This window comes from Falco cherrug, chromosome 1, assembly GCF_023634085.1.
Source record: "Falco cherrug isolate bFalChe1 chromosome 1, bFalChe1.pri, whole genome shotgun sequence".
NCBI lineage: Eukaryota > Metazoa > Chordata > Aves > Falconiformes > Falconidae > Falco > Falco cherrug.
In genome coordinates, this window is record NC_073697.1 from 55367796 (window position 1) to 55389812 (window position 22017).

The 22017-nt window shown below is 44.1% G+C and overlaps 1 protein-coding gene across 1 annotated transcript in view; it reads left to right on the forward strand.

Moving 5' to 3' along the window:
* The first annotated feature begins 416 nt into the window (after positions 1 to 416).
* Positions 417 to 22017, forward strand: part of LIMCH1 (LIM and calponin homology domains 1) — a 181435-nt gene continuing 159834 nt past the window's right edge. Inside the window, exon 1 of the mRNA XM_055723513.1 lies at positions 417 to 899. Within this exon, the coding sequence (XP_055579488.1) occupies positions 804 to 899 (96 nt within the window). The 5' untranslated portion in view covers positions 417 to 803. The remainder of the gene's footprint in view (positions 900 to 22017) is intronic.

Here is a 22017-nt window from a genome sequence, read left to right on the forward strand (position 1 = left end):
GCCGTGCTGGCACCCACACGTTTTTGCAAGGCCACTCTCACCCCTCAGCAGGACGAGCAGATGTGCTGAGCCGCCAGAGGCACCTGCCGGCGCTCCGCTCCCGCGGCAGCAGCCCCCGGCCCCTGGGTGGGTGGGTGAGGGTCTGGGCGAGGGGCCACAGCCTCGTCCCGCCGCGGGGGGCCGGAGGCTCTCAGGTGCTTCATGCAGCGGCAACATTAATTAATCAGGTGTTTAATACAACAGCAGCGACCGGTAGCTCGCCACGCGTAGGGGCGGCTCGGAGCCCTCCAGCAGCTGCGGGGTGGGGGGGATCGGCTGCCCGCCCCCCAAGCCGGGGGTGCCTTGCCATCGCGTCGCCCCCCGTTCCCCACCCCCCACCCCCCCGCACCCCAGTGGCGGCGCCGCCTGCGATGCGGTGCTCGCGGCGGGGGGGCGGCGGCGCGGGCATTTGCATGGGCTGAAGGCAAAGCGGCTTCGCCCGTCTGTTTTATTTTTAGCTGGCAGCTCAGGGCAGCGCAGCTCAGCTCCGCTCCGCCGGCGGGGCGGGCGGGGCGGCAGGCGAGGGAGGACCGAGCCGGCAGGGCGGGCGGACGGGCACCGGCAGAGAGGTTACCGCAGGCGAGCCGCAGCCAGCCGGGCTGCAGAGCGCCGCCGCCCCCGGCCCCCGCCCCGGCGGCTGCGAGGCAGGGAAGGCCGGCAGCGGCCTCCGCCGTCCCCCCGCCGCGGCCGCGGCTCACCTCGGGCTGGCGGCTCGGTGCCTGGCTGCTCCCCCGCCGCATCCGCGGCGCGCCGGGGCCCTGCAGATGGCCAGTCCCGGGCTGGAGCTGGGGGAGGTTCAGCCTCCTCCCGACGCCCCCCAGCCGGAGCTGGCCTTCACCGAGGCTCAGAAGTGGATCGAGGTAAGACCGCTTACTGCGGTAGCCGGCGGGGTGGCAGGGGTGCGGGCGCCTGGCGCTGGCCCCCATCGGGGACATGCCGCAGGACGACCCGGTGTCCTTGCCCCCCGCCTCCCGGGGATCGCAGGCATTTTATTCCACGCCGAGCTCCGTCCCGGCACCCCCCGCCCCTTCGCTTTGCTCGCTGCGGGTAAGCAGCCGGGGCCGCCCGAACTGGGGCTCGGCCCCCGCGCAGCCTGCGCGCCTTTTGGTGGGCCCTTGCCCCCCCCCCCGCGCATCTCTGCCAAACTTAATCTTTTAATCGCATTTCCCCTCCCCGCCCGCGGGGTCGGGATGAGCAGGGCGGCGGTAAACAGGACCCGCGCAGGTGCGCGGAGCCGCGGAGAGGGAGCGTCCCCCCGCGGGGCTCCCCACCGCAGCGCCGGGCGCGCCTCCCCCGCCCCGGCCCGCGGGTGGCGGCCGCGCAGGTAGCGCTCCGCAGTGCGCGGAGGGGCGGGCCGGGGGCGCCAGCACCGGCGGGGGCAGCGCGCCCGGCGGGGGACCCCCCGCAGCCCCCTCCGCCGCCTCCTCGCCCGGCCCAAGAGGGGCTCCGGGCTCGCTCCTCCGGCAGGGCCGGGGCGCAGCTCTGCCCGTGGTGCGCGCTGGCCCCGAAGCACGAAGACGGGCAGGTGGCGCGTGAAATTTAATAGTTAAATATTTTGGCACGTAACAATAGAGGCACTTTAAATAGCTCTTCGTCTGATTGCCGGTACGGAACACGCTTGAAGGTGGTGGTATAAACCCAGATGCCAGGGTAGCAGCTCCCTTCAGCTGCGAGCTTTGAATTTAATCTGTAGCTTTTAGTAAGCCTCAGTGGATTCTGTTTTCCGACAGTGGTTAGGCAAATTGTTGTTAAAATCGTTGTGACTTTAAGATTCCCTGAAGCCCTGGAATTTCAGGCTGTAATGGTTCACTCCAGCATCAGCCAGAAAGGTAGTGCTGTGTCAGACTTCAGGGAATTGGCACTGACACAGTAAGCTGGCTGGTGTGGGACCAGAGGAACAATGAGGAACGTGGAAAGAAGGGCTTTTGTGTCAAGGAAAGGTGAGTATGCAGCCTGGAAGAGGAAAAGTGAAGAGTGTTTAAACGCTGGTTGTCTTGGGAAGATGGATACGGTGGTTTCTTTACAGCCCTCTTTTTAATAGAGGAGCAAGAGAGAAGAGGCACATGATTCCATCGTACGTATGGCACATAAAACGCCTTGTGACCGTGAGTTCTGCTGACTGCTAATGAAGCCAAGACCTCAACAGAAAAAATTAATCTCCATAGGTAGCAATCACTCCAGGCATGATAATAATTAAGGGTCTGTAAGTCTTCCTGTATAAGAGCAGGAACTTGTGGGTCAGGCAGAAGCTTCCTTCTTGGGCAGTTTATTCCACAGTTCACTGTGACAGGAGGTTTCATGCCTGTTCTCATGCGGCCCAGGGCCTGGTGAGCAGAGCAGAAGGGCTCCTAATTCCTTGTGTCCTCCATGCAGGCCCAGGGGGTCTGTGTGTACAGAGAAAGCTGTCTATAACTTCTTGTGCTTCCCTCACTTTTTTTAATCTGCTTGATGCATGAATGACAAAGCTGTAATGGGCTGTTACTATTGCCACCATCCTCTTGCCTGAGGGAGTGTGTCAGGAGCCTGGAGCATTGCCATGGCTGTGGTGCAAGGCAAGCATCTGCCTTTCCAGCAATGCCGAGTTGATGCTCCCAATAAGAGAAAGGAGGAAGAAGCTTCCAGTGAAGTAAAGGTGGCTTAATTTGCCTAACGCATTGTATTTCCTTGCTCTGGAGCATGAGGATTATTATCTCTTCCAAAAATCTGCTCACTGTTCAGAATCTGGGTGATTTGGATGACTGAATTAGGCAGAACTTGACACATTAGTCCAAAGTTATTGAAAAGCAATGTCAATCTGAAAAATACATAAAAATTAAAAAATGAGGAATGTTACAGGTATCAATGTTCTGTGTGCCAAGCCCTATTGATCTGGGTGAAAACTAGAAAACGGGGGTCACACTGTGTCTGACTACTAAGCCCATCTGCTTCACCTGGCTCTGTAATTGTCTCTCACCAGTTTATTCTTTGGCTTTGAGATGTTAGCAAATGTCCAGTGTGCTCTGTCTTCCAGCTCGCTTCTGACCATTTAAAATGACACCTCTCAAACGAAAATAAAAAATTCCATTATGGTTGCAATCAGGGCTGGTGGACCTCCCTAATATGGAGAAGACAGGCTAGTGAGGATGTTAGCAGTGTGAGACAGCTTAAAACCTGTCTTAGGCTGTAAAATAGTGCCGTGGAAGGAAATTAAAGCAGAAATGGACAGATTGAAAACTCTGGGCTTGCTGTGCATTTTTATTCTTAATGATTAAGTTGTGTGACTTGCTATTTGGATTCTCATCTGGTTTAAATCCTCATGTGAATGCTGTCACTATTGTATAGCGCTGACAGGAATCCACCCTGTGGTCTGCAGTGCATTTCTCCCCTGGTGGGGCTGGAAATGGAGGCTGTCCTATTTGTACAGATGGGGAAGCTAAGACATGAAGTGGTGAATGTCTAGATCTGCAAGGATTGAGGTGCTTCCCTTCCTCTGCTCCAGAGGTCTTAGGGGTCTTGTCTTTAATCCTTGGGTCTGTGACCTTTCACCAGAGCAGGTCTTCTGAGTGCCAGAAGTCTTCCTTTTCAACTGACAGCATTTCTTTAATCTGGACCCCGAAGGACAGGGGAGTCTTAAATTGCACTGAAATTTGGGTGGATCCTCATAATCTCGTCTCTCCTTTTATCTGTAATCCTCCTCTTGTCTCTCCCGGGAGCTCTGAACCAGTAGTGTTAAGGTGTTCACCTGAGCAGGGAAAAGGGCCAGAGCTCTGATTCTTACTGCTGAGGCTGCTTATATATTTAACGATTTGTGTTTTCTAAGAGAGTATTTCAAGTGGTGATAGATTTGGTGTCATCTGTGTGTTACAGAAGGTGGGGTTTTTGAATTGGGTGAACTTTCCACTTTGATCGCCAGTCACTTTGGGTAGGAAACTGGAGTTCAGCCTTGCTTAATTTTGCATAAATACCAACCATGCATCCCTCTGTGTAACAGCAAACCAGTCCTGTTTCTTTTTAGTTTAGCTTGGCATGTGCTGCTTAAGTGAAGAATACCCTCTGAATGATAAAATGAACCATATTAGTAGTACTCAGAGGAATTAAAATAAAGGCACCAAATGAAAAAACCTGTGAGTGAGCTACGTCAATCTGCATTATTAAAGGTGTGGTATCTCATTTCAATTAATGCATCTCAGTTTCACTGAAAGAATATATCAGCCTTGTAAAGTCTGGTAGGTTACTACAGCAAAATAACAGATCTAATTTAATCTAATGGCCTGTAATCTTAAAATGTCAAGGTTTCCTGTATGTGTGTTTAAACTAGAATAACTGATGGTTGAAAGAACATCTGTATAAACAGAGTTATTCTTGCCGTAAAGATTCATAAGAGAGTAATACAGTAATAAAGTTGCATTTAATACCAGTGTAACTCCTATGGGTATTGTTATCTCCTCATCACACTGCCTAGCCTTGCCTCATTAATATGCTCTCCATTGTTGAGACTTGGTTCAATTAGGGATGGCTTTTCCATAGACTTATATTCCTTACACACTTTGCCAGCTGATAAGAATGCTTCCTTTACAGTGGTATGGTAATAATAAACAAGTTATATTTTTCAGTCCCCTATGGTCAGTGCTTGACTATGCTGTTCCCTCTAGATGTGTGTAGGCTAAACCCTGTCAACTTCTAAGAAGTCTGGTACTTTTCTCCTGTATATGTTCCCCTTGAGAATTCTCTTAAGGAGAAATTTGCCAGTCGGAGGGTTTTTTTGAGTGTTGATGAGTAATATTCTTTTTTTCCTTCTAGCGGAACACTTACCTGTGCTCAACTTCCATATTGAAGGTGTCAGTTTTAAGTTGGTATCAGTGGTGCTGCTTCTAGGAGAAGCCATGGTGTATTCCTTAGTGCTTCTGGATGTGTTGCATCCTACAGCAGAATAGGCATACCACAGCTGCACCACCATCTCTGTGAAAGAGCGTGAGAGGCATAAAACCAGGGAAATGAGTCAGGCAGGTAAACATCGGGACTGTCTTGTGCCAGGAGCCTGGAAACAAGGTTTCTTCAGGGTGTCTCTAATTCCTGTGGATGAAGTGCAAGAGCTGAGGCTTACGGCTCCTGCTGCAAAAATGTAATTTAAAAGGAGGTGAAGGTAGTTCATTGACAAAATCTTTTTCTACTTATTGAAGGGACTTGTTCAGAGTATCTGCTGTAGGGACCTGGAACTCGGGTAATATACAGGTTTGTTTATATGACCTTCAAAATGTGGTGTGGCATTTGAGGAACATCAGGGATGAAATTCTTTTGATGAAAAGTATTGGGTAAGCTAACTGATTCACTGAGTATACCAGTAACCTGCGTCCCACAGGAGTGTTTCTGTTTCCAAATATGTGTAGACCTCTACTCTTCCTTTGCTGTGAAGCTGATCTTAAGATCCTTGAATAGAGATTCTAGTTCCTTTGAACGTTGATACGGTTCCTAGAATGGTGGTGCCCCTGGCCAGACTGGGACCTTCGGCTGCAGTCTTGCCATTATTTGGATAGGAATGGATCAAATCCAACAAACACTTTCTCCAGCAAGCAGTTCCAGAAAAGCCAGTCCCACTGCCTTGTGAGAGTATTTGAATATAACCATTTAAGTATAGAACGATGCACCAAGCTTTAGGACTGTGGTTTTATTAATTAAGTATTGTAGGAAATTGCTGAATGAGCCTCCAAGCCGTGCCTACAATTTTTTCAGTGTTTAGCCTTTCTTTCATTTTTTTCCCTCTTTTTCTTCCACTGGAAGACTCTTACCTTTATACATTACGGATGTATTGGAGGGAATGAATTTATTAAAGTGAGCAAATATTTTCTCAGACCAGAATAAACCTACGCAAATGGATTAGACAAGTTGCCTGATTTGTAGACAACCTAAAGTTAGGCCAGATGTGTCTATAAGGCAACCGTGAAGAGTCTAAAGGTGTGTGGTCCTAGATCTACGTGAATGCAGAATAACTTTACTGTTGTTATAGTGTCTGGACTTGGAGAGGAATTCTTCACTGCTATCTGCATCTTGTCCTGGGCAGCATTCAGGGATTGCATAGAGGGCAGTTGGGATGCTCGTCATTCTGGCTAAGTTAGTCATTCAGTGGAATGAAAACTAAATTGATTTAAAGGGCGTAGAAGAATCTGCCCAAAGTATCTGACCCTGTCAGGCTACTACCTTCTAGAAATTTTTTCCTTTTCCAGTGGCCTGGCAGCTGACCTCCTGTCCTGTATACATGGACCCAGTTCCCTTATGAGATGCATTTAAGCCATGTTACAAGTAGCACTTGGCACAGGGGTGAGGATAATCAGAAGAATAATACTATTGATAAAAGGCTAATGTCAGGAAATGCAGGACCGAGCTGTTAAATGTCTGAAAACTGAATTAATTTCTCCTTTGAGTACTAAAATCTTAAAATAGGTAAAAGATCTGCCCGTAACACCAGAGTCTGGAATGCTGTTATGCAATAGGTGGTGAAGGTCAGTTAACGCAGCTATGTAACCTCATTGCACTTGTTCCACTAGTGTTAATGACGTGGTTTTTTTGGTTACCTTTTTATTTTTTTTAAAGGCAAATATTGGTCCTCTAGAAAGAAAGGTGGAATCTTTCCCAAGTATGGAGGATAAATAGCAGGTTGATACAGCAGAATTGTTTTCTAGCTTGTAAAATGTGTTTGCTGATCTGCAAAGTGTTGTTTCATGACAGATTATAAAAACTGCGTTATGTTTTGTTTGGAAAATCTACCAGTCTAGAAGCTTTTTGTCCATGGGTGAATACTTCCTTACACTGGTCCTCTGCAAACATCCCAACAAGAACAGTTTTGGAACGATGTTACTGAAGAAGCAGGATTTGTAGGGGTGAAAGTGCTGTTTAAAAGGGCAGCTGCACAGGGGGAAAGTATGAGTGTTTTGGCATGTGGGCCCTGAAGATGTAAGCTTTCTCTCCTCCTTCCAATATATCATTTGAAGAAGAAAGTGCTCTGTTTCCTTGCCCCATTCAGTCCCTTAGATAGCAAATGACTACAACAGCTACTGTGTGGGGCTTAGTTGCTGTCTGGGGTTAAACCATGACAGGCACTAATAACATAAGGTCAAAATTGATAGCTGAAACTTCTCCCAGCTGTGCTGATTGCTGCCTCAGGTGAAAGGGTGGCAGAACGCCTCCTCAAGACAGCCTTGTAAGAATGTGAAGAACTATAATGTGCCTCAGCTTAAAATGAACGAAACCTCTGCCTGTCACTGCCTTTTATAAGTGGCATAACTGTGCTCCCTGTCCCTGGGACAGGGTGGGGAGTGGCTGCTGGGGCAGCAGCTCTGCTGGGAAGGGCCTGGGAAGCCTGGTGGGACCCCAGGCTCGGAGGAGCCTGCAGTGTCCTCCTGGTTAGCCCTTCGTGGTTGTTCTGGAGCTGGCAGATTGGTGGAAGTGGTAGTTCACTTCTGCTGGGCGCTTGCTAGGCCACACCTGAAATACTGCACCCAGCTTTGGGGCCCAGAGTGCGGGAGGGATGTCGGCAAGCTGGGGGAGCTGAGCAGGGTCCCCAGGCTGGCTGGGGCTGGAGGACTTGCCCTGAGAGGGAAGGTGTTGGAGCTGGGCTGCTTCAGGAGAGGTGGCTTTGTGCAGGGACGTGGCAGCAGCCCCCTAGTACCTGCAGGCAGGTTCTTGAGAAAGCAGGCAGGCACTTCGCAGAGGTACATGACAGGAGGGTGAGATACTTGTCGTAAACTAAAATAGGGAGGGTTGTGACTTGGCAGAGGGAAAAGTTGCCTCACCAGGAGGCCAGTCCAGCATTGGTGCAGGTTGCTCAGAGAGGCTGGGAGCTCGCCATCCCTGGAATGTTTCACTCCTGGCTGGACAAAGTTGGAAGCGGCCTGGTCGAACCTGGGAGCTGCCCTTGCAGGGAGCTGGAGGTGGGACTCGAGGCCCTCCGAGGCCCCTGCCAACTCCATCACCCTGTGCATCTATCGCTTGTTGGCAAGGGGTGAGTGAACATCACTTGATTTTATTTTCAGTGCTACTTTGGGTGCTTGTATTATTGTAGTGCTTAGGAGCCTGTTTATGTGAACAAGGTCCTTCTTGATACAAAAGCAAAACTCCTATGACTTACGGCAGGCATTTTCAGGGTATGCTACTGAGTTTCCTTTGTAGAACCTCCTCGGGGCAGTGCAAAATGTGTTTGGCATCCAATATAACTATTTTTACTAAGCCTGTTTTATTTTAGAAAACTAAACACAACTGATTTCCTTGGCTTGGTGGGATTTTTTTGTTATTTAATTCATTGTGCACTGCTATAGTAGACCAATAAGGAACTGAAATTATTTTCCCTTCCTTTTCAGATCTTGAAAAGATGATGTGCAGGCTAAATTCTTGAGAATTTAGATGCTAAATCCTTAAGAAGTTTTTTGTTTGTGACATTAGTTGGTTGTAAGAGTCCTCTACCTTGATAGTCACTCTGCAAGTTCTAGTATAACTTGCTACTGTTAGCTGTGTGTGTGTGTGTGTATATATTTAATGATTATTGCTAGTCATTCTTATCTGAGCAGAATGGCTTGCTTAACAACAGAGTTAATAGCAGAACTTGCATCTGATGTTAAAGATGACTTAAAATAGTCTAGTGACCTCTTGGTGAGGAGAGGAGAGCATATGGTTCATTTGCCCTTTTGAAGAGGAGACATATTTTGCTGGTTTCTGCTGTTCTGAGGTCTTATGCCTAGTATCAAAAACAGCTTGATTTTCAAATCAACTTTGACAAGCTTAGATTTTGAAAAATAATACTGCTGTGGCTTTTTGGCTCTGGTGTTATTGTCAGTGATTCACAGAGCACTTCACAGGCTAGGGAGCAGCATGGTGGAGGCAGGGCAAGCAGTTCTTTAATTCTGCTTTGTGTGGCTGAATGAGTAAGGTAAGGGGGAAATGATCTTCATTAATCTCTCCTTTGCAGGGTTTTCTCCGTGATCCTGGGTTGATGCTGGAAATAAGACAGGGATTTTTGTACTATGTGATCCCACAGTGAGTTTCAGGAACAGCATGAAAGGAAAAATTCTCCATGATGTCTTTTCCCTATACCGTTCCAACCTCCAAAATCTCCCTATCTTCATCTGAAGAATGCCAGCCCTCTGGTTATTTACAAGCTGTAGAGAAAGTGGCTGCACATACTCTATGTAATGCAAAAAACCCAAAGTCCTCATCCTGAGACTGTAAATACATTTCCTATTGTTTCCTTTCCCGTAGGCAGTGGTAGACCTCAGTACAGTATTGCAATTGTGAGCGATCAATTCTCTGGCTGGATTACAGTGTCATTGAAAAGATCAATTAGGCTGTTACCTGCCTTGTATTTCTCAGTTCATACATTGCTGTGATTCAGGTTTTTCTTGCCAACAGTGGGGAGCTGAAATCTGTAAAACACAAGTTCCCAAAATTTTTTTTAGTTCTGATACATTCAGCAAAACTTCAGGTAAAGGGCTTTAATATACGTTATTAATAATGCGTGACACCACTGTGTCATGTCAAGTACCTGACACAGGATGGGACTCTTGGAAGGAGAGGTGAACTGAAGATGGAGAAAAGTGTATCTTCTAGTACTGGAACTTTCCCGTTCCAGAGCAGGAGAAAAAAAAACACCTGCAAGTGACCTTTCCACTAAAACCAGAAGTCCAAGAAGCTCAGGTGAATTTGTACTTCAGAAGCAGGCCACAGACTGGCACAAAGAGTTGTAACCTTTGTTCTGACTTAAGAAGCGTAGTCTTGCTTTTACATAAGCAGAGGCTGATGCCCATAAATAGCTGATTTCAAGTGGGAGCAGAATAGTTAAATGGCTACAGAGGACAGGGGGTTGAGGTTAAAAAATCTCTTTGTGGTTCTTTGCAAGTGCTGTTTTCCATGCAATGCACAGGTTACATTGTGCTGGTGTGTCACAGCAGAAGACACTGGCTCTGGTGGAATTCAGAGGTCTTGCTATGATGTCTTAAAACAAATGTAACCCCCAAATCCATACCTATCACTTTAGTCCTCAATTGCCTATAAATATTCTAGGAAATTATGGAACTCATAATGATTTAATTTCTTGAATATCAGTGGTGCATGTTTTATACCTGATACAGGTGTATTGGACAGTCCCTTCCTGTTCCCCCCAAATGGACTCTGAAAATCCTTCATCCAAATGTCTACTAATCTAGAAAATTCTTAAAGATTTTTCTTCAGTCTGCTGTCAGAGAAAGGAAGTTTCAATGTCTGAGGAAAAGCAGTAATATTCCCCACCTCCTATTTTTTTTTGCGTCATTCCTTGTTTTAAGTATTATTAACTGCTTGCCTTTGTTAACAGCTTGTCTTGTATCCCTCCCCCCTGTTTAAAAAAGGAGCCATGGTGTGTTAGCTAGAGTGCTATTTGGTGGTGGGCATTTTCCAGCTGGTTTGGGGAAGGGGAGGGTGGAACGAAGAGACAGAAGTGACCACCTCACCTCTGTCAGACTGGTGTGGGTAGGGGTTGCCCACTGTGCCAAGGCGTTTGGTGTTGAATCCCTTGGCTTTGTTTCTGTGACTGTTGTGATTCATTTCAGTGGGCTAACTCACATATATTGTTGCAACAAAAACAACTCTGGAAATTTTCTTTTAGTCCAGAAGCATAGCTGTAGGTATGCAATCTAAATGGGGGGTGGGGGGGGGAACAGCAACTACAGAAGTGTGTTTTCTGTTTGTAATTTTCTTGATTCTGATAAGTTGTTTTTTAAAGTTGTGGTTTGGAAAAAGAAAGTCCTGATTTGGGATCATGCATGTGTGGTGTCTGTCTTCTGCCAGTGTTTGGATCAATTAAAGGCAGACAAGAAAATAAACTGTTTTCACAGAAGAAATTATGCTGGCAAGAAAAAGGAGGTGTCAGAATCACCGAGTCATAAAGGTGACTCTCGCCTGAGTTGAAAGAAATTGTATCAAAGTTTAGCCTAACATCCTACCCCTCCCAAAACCAATTTTTATTTCGACAAGGGAGCCTTCAGTTTTGGAATAACATGAAAAAACATCATAAATCAACAAAGTTCAAGCGACTCAAATAATCCTTTATTAGAAACAGCTTGCCTCCTCTGAAGAGAAGCAAAAGCACCCTCTAAACATTTTAATTATGAACATGCAGTCTTCAGTCTTGCGGCGGCCTTATTTTCTCCTTTCCTGAGGTCACTGCTGCTCTGCCAGTGTTGCTCCTCTGCTAGGAGTGATGATTCGGTCAAGGTAGGTACCTGTGCCCACTGGAGGTATGGGCTGCAGGCAGTGTTATGCTGTTCCCTCAGGACGGCCCAGGCATGTGGCCACTTCTGAGGGTAGAGGTGGTGGCTGTTGCATGGTGGTTCTAGCACAGGCGGCCGTTGCGTTGCAGTTCCTGGCATCCAGAGCCTCTTAGATTGGCACAGCACAGCTGAGGGGTTAGATACTCCCTGTGAGGAGAATGAGCATAAAGGGAACAGGGCGTTAAAAATAAAGCTGGTGAAGCAGCAAAGTAATTTTACCTCCCTCGCTTATCTTTCAATGATTATTTCCTCAGGGGAAGCAGTCCTCAGTTAGATTTGCAGACGTTTACTTGGTATGGGTAGTCTTCAAAGACACACATCAGACTGGATTTATTCCAGTCTCATGTATGAAGGATGCACTGCAGTTGGTGGAAGAGGCTTCTTGGAGTATCCTAAACAAAAAGATCTGTGTTTTCATTTAAAAATGTATCTCAAATGCTTTGCTACTTCATTCCTTTCCCTCATTTTGCTTCTTGTTAGTAGCTTCAGGGGAGAAAGTAAGCAAAGCTGTTGTAGATAGCTGTGGGATAAATTAATGATAATTCACAGGGCTAGCTCTGAGGTGACATTCCAGTAAGATTTAATAGAAAACTTGTCTACCAGTGTTTGTGGGATTTTATCCATTAATTTCCATTTGTTGTAGTTTGCTAGTGTCTCTGATGTAGCACTGCTGAATAATAGCTTTAATTCTTTCCCTTTTTTTTTTTTTTTTTTGGATTTCAACCAGTACTTTTAAGTGAGTATTCTGGTTATAGGCAGATCTGATTATTTGTGGTTTTTCCACCCCTGTCAATATTTGTTAGTTTTTCAGTGCAGTGCTTAATTCTCCAGTGCCATACTGGCTTTTCTTTTTCATTTTAGAATTGTGTGGAGAAAACTTGCATTTCAGCTTCCCACATTAAGGGCCTTGAAATCAATAGATCAAAGCCAGAGCAGGCTTCTTGGAAGTGGTGCAATCTCAAACTGTGTTGAAAGCTTTTGTTTTCTGCCTCTTCCCTGTCTTTTGGTATCTCCCAAGAGAAGGAAGTAAGGGGGAATCTCTGTATAGGGAAAGGGGAGTATCCCGTTGCTGTATGCTTGGGGTACAGGGCTATGTGAGTAGGAGGAGTTGACTTCCAGAAGTAGCAATGGGTGGCAGCCTTTGTACAGGATGGGGAGCTCCAGTATGAAGCATCAAAGTGTCAGTTTCCCATGGCTTGAACTGGGCTCCAGTACACCCAGGAAATTGGCGCTGTTGGAAAACGTGCTGGTGTAGAAAGAGCTGTCAGTGTTAGTTATAGGCAGTGAATATTTTTCCAGTGCATGCAACCTCAGCCAAGCTGAAGTTTTCTTTTAGGATTGAGAAGGAAGAGATGGGCATCTTATATACAAAAAAAGTATGGAGAGAGCAAAACATAAATTCCTGTTTCTGTGTTTGGTGGGGAGGGAGAGTGCTTTAGACTTAGAACTGCAAGGGCATGCAGGGTGTGAGTAGTTGCTGGAGGAGATCTGATAGAGTCAACACAGCTGAGATGCCTGTGCATGTCAAAATCTCTTGTTGGTACTCTCTGTTGAGGAAAAGCTTTAATTTTTTCAACAAAAATCAGTTTAGGAAAATGTCTCTTCTACAATGTAGAAAGCTTCTGGCAAGGGGAAAAGGTTACTCCAAATGCGTACAGTCATGTTTCTTGTTGTCTGGAGGGGTATCATAGCAGATTTCCTTAGGACAACAGCATGAGACAAAAGGAGCTGCTGTCTGGTAGTTCCCTCACACCCAGTTGCATTTATGGATTGCTATGAAAGTATCTTTTAGACGAGTGAGGTCAAAGCTGTGTGTGTTGGCCTGCTCCTTGGAGCTCTGATTTTTCCCTGCCAGAAGTCTAATGAGGCTGTTGGAGGGAAAGAGCACCTTTGGGAATTTCTAGAGTGTGGTAATGATACAGCTCTTTCACTCCCAGTGCAGTGACAGATTATTTGGACTAATACAAGTAGGATAATTACAACTTTGTTCTTGCTAATAAAGCAGGATGCGTCTTTCTTGTTTATCAACAGCCCATGTGACTTCACATCTGACTTTTGACTGGAGGACTCTGGACTATTTACTTGCTGTTTGTGTGGGCAAGGTTGCGGGATTTTGTTGTCTGTAAATGACTGCTCAGTAATCTGTCTGTTGATGCAGAGCAGTATATAGGTGGCAAAAGCCACTGGCTTGATTGATCTGTCACACAGATGCTGCCAGCTGTCTGCATCCTATAGGTCCTAAGTGCTTTAAATATCTTTATGTAGGAGAATGGTTATCACAAGCTCCCTTTAATAATTTTGTGTAATTGGTCATCCATCCTCCTTGTATCTTTGTATTCTGGTGCCTATAGCTTCAAAGTGGTTTTTTTTCCCTGAACTTGTAAAGAAAAAAAAAGGTTTAGGAAGTTTAGTTGTGAGAAGGGAAGAGATGGGGAGGAACAAAGTCTGGATAAAGAGCTTCAAGAGAATGCATTCTGTAACAGATGCTTCAGAGAATATAAACTGGATCAGGCATATCTAATCCACTGTAAAATCTTCTTTTCCTCTGGAGAGTCCTGGTTGGAGTGAGGACTTCAGACCTGATCATGTTGCAGGGAAGATGCATCTCTTTCTACTGGAAATATATGATAGCAATCCTGACTAGAGTAAGCCGCTTAGCGGAGCTCAATAGAGCTTCTCTGGTACATCGCTTCTGTGAAGTTGTTTCTTCAACAGTTCTTCTGTGCAAGGATTTAGTATTCCTTTCCAGCTCAGTGGAAAGTGAGAAGCACCGAGTACAGACAGGTACTGATTTCCCAGATCTTCTCTCTGGAAGAGTCTTGGACTCAACTCTTAAATTAATTCCAGAGTTATGCTGCTCTGTTTCTGAAGAGAACAGTTTCTGCTTTCCTTTGCTGCTTCTGTCCTCCTCCTTCATAAGCCTAACTTTTAAGGTAGAAGATGGTGGTGGCAGATTTTAAACTGTGGTGTCAGCTCCTGCTCTTTGCTTTGAGGTTGTGCTGAACATACTGCTTTCCAGCTTTAGGCAGTTGTTCCTCCAGTCAACTTGAACAGCATTTCATCCTGATAGCTGTTTTGCTGACATTATTCCCAGTTAGTTATTCATTGGGATTAAGGGCTTTCTGCAGCCAGAACTCTTTGCAGGGAGTGTGCTGTCATTTGGCAGGCCCATCAAACCAGTAATTCTACAGTGCTTAAAATTTTTAATTTGCCCTGCATCCTTCATATTTGGAGTTCCAGCTTATTTGCCCTGTGGGCAAATAAGACTTATAATAAATATTAATAAGACTTATCATAAATACTCTTCTTTTTCTATCTTTTCCCCTTTCCTGCAATATTTTCAACCCAAAACCTTAACAGCCAGACTTTGCTCAGCTTTGTTCTTGAGGTGTCACGGATACCATGTGTGTGCTTAAGGCTCTGTATACAACTGTTCTTGAACACTTAATGTAAGCAACAAGAAGGTCAGTCTTAGCATGTGTTTGTGTTCTTCACTCCTGGGAGATGATTACTTTAGTTTCCACATTTGGTCACGTAGGTAGAATGGTCCTGGGAAGAGTTCTTGTAATGGTGGTGATGATGGCACTTGTGCTTGTGCCTTCTGCCAGTGCTGATGGCACAGGTAGCGTCCTTCCAATCTGATGTCCTGCTTTCTTGTGGAGGTGGCAACAGGCAGTTCTTGCCAGCACCGTTGGGCTGGGTGTAGCTAGACGAGAGTACTTTGTGGTTTTGGGACACTTGGTGCTTGAATGGCCCGTTCCTCTCAATTCTCTGTTGTTTGGTAGTCACCTGAAAGTAACTTGTGTCATGTTTGGGAGCTCCTGTTTTAAGCTAATGTGCAAGCATTCCTCCTGTAATTAAAATAATCAGTTCTATTTTGAATCTGCAGCTTAGTTTGTCCTGGCACTGGTCCCAGCTTGATGGAGAAACTTTGTTTCCTTGTGCAGGTTGTTTTGCTTGGGATAAGCAGGTAAAAGGAAGAACTGTGGGGTGTGTGCTCTTGTAACATCTGTTTCTCACTGGCCTTGGATCTCTTGCCTGATGAAGAGAATGTTAAGCATATGTATTGGTCTCTCATGGTCTGCGTCTGCCTTTAGCTCTAGTGACACCTATTCACATGTGTCTATAATGTTTGGTGCAGTTCTAGAAAGAATTGTGATAACCTCTTCATTTTTGTCATAACCAATACCTTTGCCTAGGCTCATCAATTTGTTCTGATTTATTCTGCTGCCAGAGTGCAGCGAATGAATTTGATATACTTCCGGTGAGCAGTTCTCGTGTGAGCTAAGTATGGGTGCAAAAGGAGAAAAACAAAGGTGGTTTTCATTATTAGAAAGAACAAAGCCATGAATAAAAGGGCAAAAGAACTGATGTCCCTTTCAACAGGAGATAAATTTCCAACACTCTGTTCAGCTGATGTGTGTTGTATTTTTAGACATAACTGACTTTGGTTTAAGACACTATTAATTTCAGATACCAGCCCATTTTATATTTGGAAAAGCAGGTGTGTGTTCATGAGTATGATCTGACACAACAGAATTCTGTCTCTGGAAGAACAGAATAATGTATCCTATTTAAATTATTTTTTAAAATGTTTTCAAATTTATTTTTAAACATATCACATGTCTGTAATCAAATGGTTAATCTTGAAATTGCAGACTATAAAACCTGACTTGCTTACTTAAATGTCATCAGCAGAAAGACATACTTGGTAAGTACTGAGAAATAGATACTTTTTTTTTTTAATGGGAGATTCAATTTATATGTCCAGTTTTCTCTCAAAGATGAAGATTTTTAAATCCCATGCCTTCTGTTTGTACTGTCTTGTACTTGCCTATCCCAAGGATAGATGTAGAACTACATTGCAGACCAAGCAGATGATCCAGCTAAGCTTGGTGGAAGTGGGAGTGGAATGTGGCTTTCTGGGCCTTTGTTTTTTGCCATTAAAATAAAAACTGCCAGCCCTGCCCTACAAACCCAAATCCTGTCAGTGCCCAAAAGCTCACCAGCTTGCTTCTATTTTCATTTTTATAAAGTAGCCTATACAGATTCCTATGTAGTACTTCTATTACCAGTATTGCTTGGAGTTTGACAGCCTTTGAAAGTGGTCCAGGCTGGAGTCAAATTTGTAGCTCAAGGTGACCTCTTTATTTAGTCCCTGATTGGGAGAATTCGTACATGTGTGTCTTAAAAGACCATATTTTGTGTATTTCTGTCATTGGTGATGGCATCTAATTTCCTTATTCAGTCTAGATGTCTACTAGTTTTGTTCTCTAGCACTCTGATTTTAGGGTACGTTTTGTAACTTTAGATGGAATGGCTCCTCCTGATTTCTGTGTGGTTGTTGTTACCGTAAGATTATATACTTAAATTTTTGCAGGAGACTTGTAATTTTGCCTTAAAATGTTAGCATGCTAAGAGTAACTTGGTCTTAGTCAGTTTGCTGTCTTTTGTTGTGGCTTTAAGTTAGGGTAGCAGAAGTAAATTCCATAAGCCAAATGGGAAAAGAAATTATTTGCATTTCAGTACATTGATGATTATTTTTAAAAATCTATTATGATTGCTTCTAATACCATAGAGATTGGTTGGTATAATATCGCAGAAAGCTGAGGAAGACTCAGTGTATTCCTTTAAGAATACCTGATTCACTACACCAATAGAGCTTTCATGTATACAGTACAAGAAAATCTAGCTTCACACCCTCATAAGCAGCAGAGCTCATAAGAAGACAAGTGAGTGCTAATACAAATGATGGTTCCCTGTATATATATGTAGGATATCTCTGGGCTAACGCTGGAGTTCTAGCATCCACTAAAGCTCGGCCAAGCTGTCTGACTTCAGGACAGCACAAGAAAGCTTCTTCCATTGGACTTAATGTTTTTCCCCTTATTATTTTTCATTTGAGTATATACTTTGACTGTTCACTCTTTTGGCACTTTATCTCCTGGCCTGTGCTTGCAGCATTTGTTAGACTGAATTGAATGTACAAAACTTGTTAAATTACCAAAAGGTGTGCTGTATTCTCTCTTTACTTATACAGTATCCAGCTTCCTAGAACCTAATCTCACTAAAGACTGCTAGACGCAAGTGAAGTAATTATTCAGAAAATTCTTATATGTGTTTCTGTCTTCTGTCTTGGAGAACGTGATGAAATTTGCAAGGTCAGGCCTGCTAACATAATACAATAGTGTTGTATTTGCAAGCTCAATTCTCCTTCATGGGCATGCATATTAAATACATGGTCACTGCTGTGTTTCTTCTGAGTATCTCTTTAGTGTGCAGAATGAATAGCGCAGCTCTTAATGAACAGCTATTCAGTGTTTCACTTTCTCCTTACTGTTCAACATGCAGTCCTGTGCCATGTTTATTATGTGCTATTCAAACCAAATCCCAAGGACAGAATTACTTTCTCAGACTTTTGTGGTGCTCATCACTAAAGTGTCTTTGCAAAAAAGTTCTTTGCAAACATGATTCTTATTTCATGCCATCAGAGTAAGTACCAGGACTGTGGTACGGAGAAAATAGATTCAAGGCTATATGCTAATTTGAGACTTTCAAGGCCTTGTATTCTTTGCCGTGTACTTAGCATTCTGTAGCATTATAGAGGCGCAGATATGGCGCGCTTCTATGCACTGGGATGCCAGGCACTCATAGCAAATGAGCAACGTGTGACTAGTAATCAGCTATCAAAAGCCTGATATAAATGACTTGACTAGTAACACAACTGAGTACAGTGGCACAAGCCAAGAGAGTATTCAAATCTTAGAGCAAGCCATATAGTTGGCTGAAATATAAGGTCATCTTTTCAACTCCCTGCAATTCTTTCCTACTTCTGCTGCCTACGTGCAAATTATACAGGCAAGGAAACATAATTGTCCTTGCCTGAACTGTTTCTCTCTAAGGCTTTCAATCTTAGTCTCTTGTGATGTGAGTGACCTAATGAATTTTTCTTGTTTTAATACCAGTTCTTTGTTCTTTATCATTCTCAGGCAGTTTCCTTTTCTCCTGTCTTCTCGCTGCCGTTGCTCTCATACCTCACTGGGCTGTCTGCTTTGAAGTTGGCACCAACCTAAGTGAGGGAGCAGCGTGGGTGCTGTTGAATCGCAAGGTTTGGCATTGTGTGCCACCTTTCACTTGTTCTAGCAGGCAAGAAACAGGGCTGAAATGCCCTTAGCCAGACAGCTTTTTTTATCTTACCAGGATACAGTCCTAGTGACATTTCCTTGCTAATAGATAATAAACTGCTGTAATTATTAGTACTCTTCTGACTAGCAGTGAAGACCTTCTGTGTTCACCTGCCTAGATAAAGCTGATTGGAAACCTTTTCCAGCTGGAATATAAGTTTTTTTCATGCTTATAATCGCTTCTTGGAAATAAGATCTCATGATGAATTAGGAGTCCATACATTAGGAGTTTTGAAATGACCTGTGGTAGGAGAGAGGGCTGGGCAGGCTAGTTGGTAACATCTGTCCTGTTGTGTGGAGTCATCTGTTCCTTGGTATTCAGGTTGTCTGAATTCTTTGGCTGAAATTCAGCATGTGAAGGTTAATAGATCAAAATTTGTCTGTTGTAAAGGCTGTGGAAGCTTACTCTGTCAGTTTGTCTTGGTAGTAGATCTGCTTGCTATCACTATGCTATTCTAAATATGCTTTATGTTAATAACATCTTCACTAACTCCTGTAATTAGAATGAAAAGTCAAACTGAAATTATTCATTTAATACCCATAACACTCATTATTATCATACAACGGTATTTGTTTGGAACTCTCTAAAAATCTAGAATGTCTTGTGGTAGTTTTGAAGTAGGGATCTATTTTTTAGATTAAAAAAAAATCTACAAATTTCACTTTCCTCTCTTGAACAAACTACAAGGTATAAAAACTGCCTAAGGCTGTTAGGTAAATTTAAGAATAGATGCCTGTCATTTTTTTGTAATGGTTAAAGAATTTCTCTGTAATAAAGGAAATTTCTCTGTGATGAAGGATCCATAATTTTACTTCATGATCTTTAAGGTCCCTTCTAACCCAAGTCATTCTATGAACCTTGGTAACTGGTAAATCAATTCAGTGTTTTGGAAATAGGACGACTTAGAGTCTAACCAGAATATCTGGTGACACCCATGGTACACCAGTGTTTTGAACTTAGTGTGCTAAATGTTCACAGGTAGTGGGCATTTGACAAAATAAAGGATCTGTACAGGAATGTTATGCAAGACGTAGCATATTCTAAACAAGTATAGTTTGCTTTTTTACTTTGCTGTCCCCGTAGGCCTTTGGGCCTGTATGAGTCCTGTCACAACCTAGAACATCCATTGCAGTTGTAGGGACAGCACTGTCTCAACATATAACCCTTCAGTTGTAAAATATACCAACGATTTTTGAGGCAAATTGTTGATAAGATCAGGTTCTGCTAGCTGGTGATTCTTTGTGATGCTGGGAGGCTTAAAGAGAAGGTGCGCACGGGCATATCAACCATGCATTTAAAGTGATGTTACGTTTCCCTGTAGCTAATTCTTGGAAGGCTCTGGGGACAGTAGAATATCACATCCAGGTAGAAGGGAAATTTCTGGTTCATCTCGGAGAACCATTTGTGCCTTGGAGATCCTTCGGTTTCGAAAAATTTCAAGTTATTTCCAAAGTACATGGTGACCCTTTAAATGTTACTACAGAAGCTTGGGTTTTGTGTCTGGTTTTGTGCTGCAACTGTAACGTGAACTGGCTTATCTCAAATAAAAGCTTCAGGGAATTGGAAAACTATATATTTAAGTTGAGTTAAGTTTTAGGATGCCATTGTAAGCCTTCTATTACTGCTTTCATAAGATAAGCGTTGCTCAGAAAGGAAACATTATCTGTCTGGCTTTGAAGCATGAGGTCTACAGCATATGAGTCTCTTTTGGTGTGTTGGCCTGAGATTGTCTCTCGGAACAATAGCTGCACTATGACAGTGGGTAGAAGTAGGAGAGAGGCTCCCAAATGGGGACACAGGTAAGCAGAATAAAAGTTTTGGCTGGAACCCTGGGAAAATGCTTGCAGCTAGTGTCTCTTGTGGAAGAGAGGAGAAATTTGAGATTTTAGCACAAGGTAGCTTTGTGCAGGTTTCTGTTGATGGCAAAGAGAATGTGGAAAGTTGCATGGCAGACACTTGATAACCAGGCACCAAGAAAAATACCTTTTTATGTTAAATCCTGTAGGTCCAGGTGGTTTCTGAAAAACTTAGAATACAGCCTTTTTCCCAAAGTAGCTGACCTTGACGTAAGGGGAGGAGCTGGCAGAATGAAGCTGCCCGAAAGGATTTTTGAAAGCTGGCATGTGCCTGTTGCACTTACTTGATCTAGACGTTACGTCTTGCAGGCTCTAGAAAAAGTCCCAAATACTGCAAGGAAGGTAGTTGTATCCTGCTGGCAAGAGTGTGGTCAGCATATCTGGGGCTTGTTTGTTTTTCTCATTCTTTCATATGTGTGAGCTCCATCAGTTTCCTGACTTCCTCTGAAAATCATTCGCTTCTGTAAATGGTGGAAGAAGGGGGCCAGCTAACTACTCTGGGCTTTCTTGGGTGCTCTTGCAGAAAGCCTTACAGAAGACCGGCACAATGTACCAGTCTTCATCTAGTTACCCTAAAATTTGAGAGTTGAGGTTATGGGCAGTAGGATATGTTGTTGTAGGCTCATCAATAGCTTTTTTCCTGTGAGTTGTCTGACTGGGGTTTCACAGCATTTGCCTGAAAGTGTTATGACTCTAAGTCCTTTGTGGTTTTGTTTAATGTGGTATTAAAACAACATCAAGTACACTGAGTAAAAGGCTGAGCTTTATTGATATCTCCTACTGTATGGCCATTCAGTTCACCCATTAGATATTACAGAGGACTCAATTTCTGATGACAAATATAGAATAGGGAGGAAATAAACGAGCAGGCAAATGAAGAAAAGACTTGCAAAGTAACTCTTGGTGACACATTTGAATAAATTTGATTCAGGACATAGTCGGATCTTGCTACCTCTTCGAGAGCTTGATGTTTTTTCTTCTAGTACCTAAGTAAATATAGTGAAGTAAATTCTAAAGCTAGAATTCTTCTTAATTGGTTTTGTCAAAAAGTAGATTATTGGCTCACATTAAATATCTGAGCTTTATGTAAACTGTTTGCTTGGCATATTAATTTTTGACTGGGGAAAGGTGGTAAAAGCTTCAACTAGCTTTTATTCCATCTAGCTATATATGCAATGTTGAATGTGTGTAGGTACAGGACACCTGACCTTTTCATCCCTCCCTCTTAGATTCAGGTAAGAGACCAAGGTTACAGGAGGAGGTGGAGGCAGCTCATGCCACCTGCTCTAGGCTGGCCCTCAGCTCTAGCCAAAAGACCACCCATCTCTCTGAGGGCTGACCTCAGAGCTGGACTTTGCTACGAGGTGGGGCTAAGCACAGCATTCTTTTCCATTGTGCTTGGCTAGTATGCTGGGAAATAGCTTGTTTGTGGATTTTCTTTTTTAATTGTGAGGATTTAACTCTCTGTAGCCCAGGTCTGCTCATCATTAATGAACCTGGGAACAGGCTGCCAGATTTCTAATCTAACTCTTGGCTTTCAAATGACCCTCAGGTGCTGTTGTTGCATGGCATGTTTAAAAGCCTTGGTGCCTCAGTAAGGTTAAGGGTCTGCTGTTCACAGCTCTTCCACCCAAGCTACTGAGCAGTATTTTCCCCTTACTTTTCTC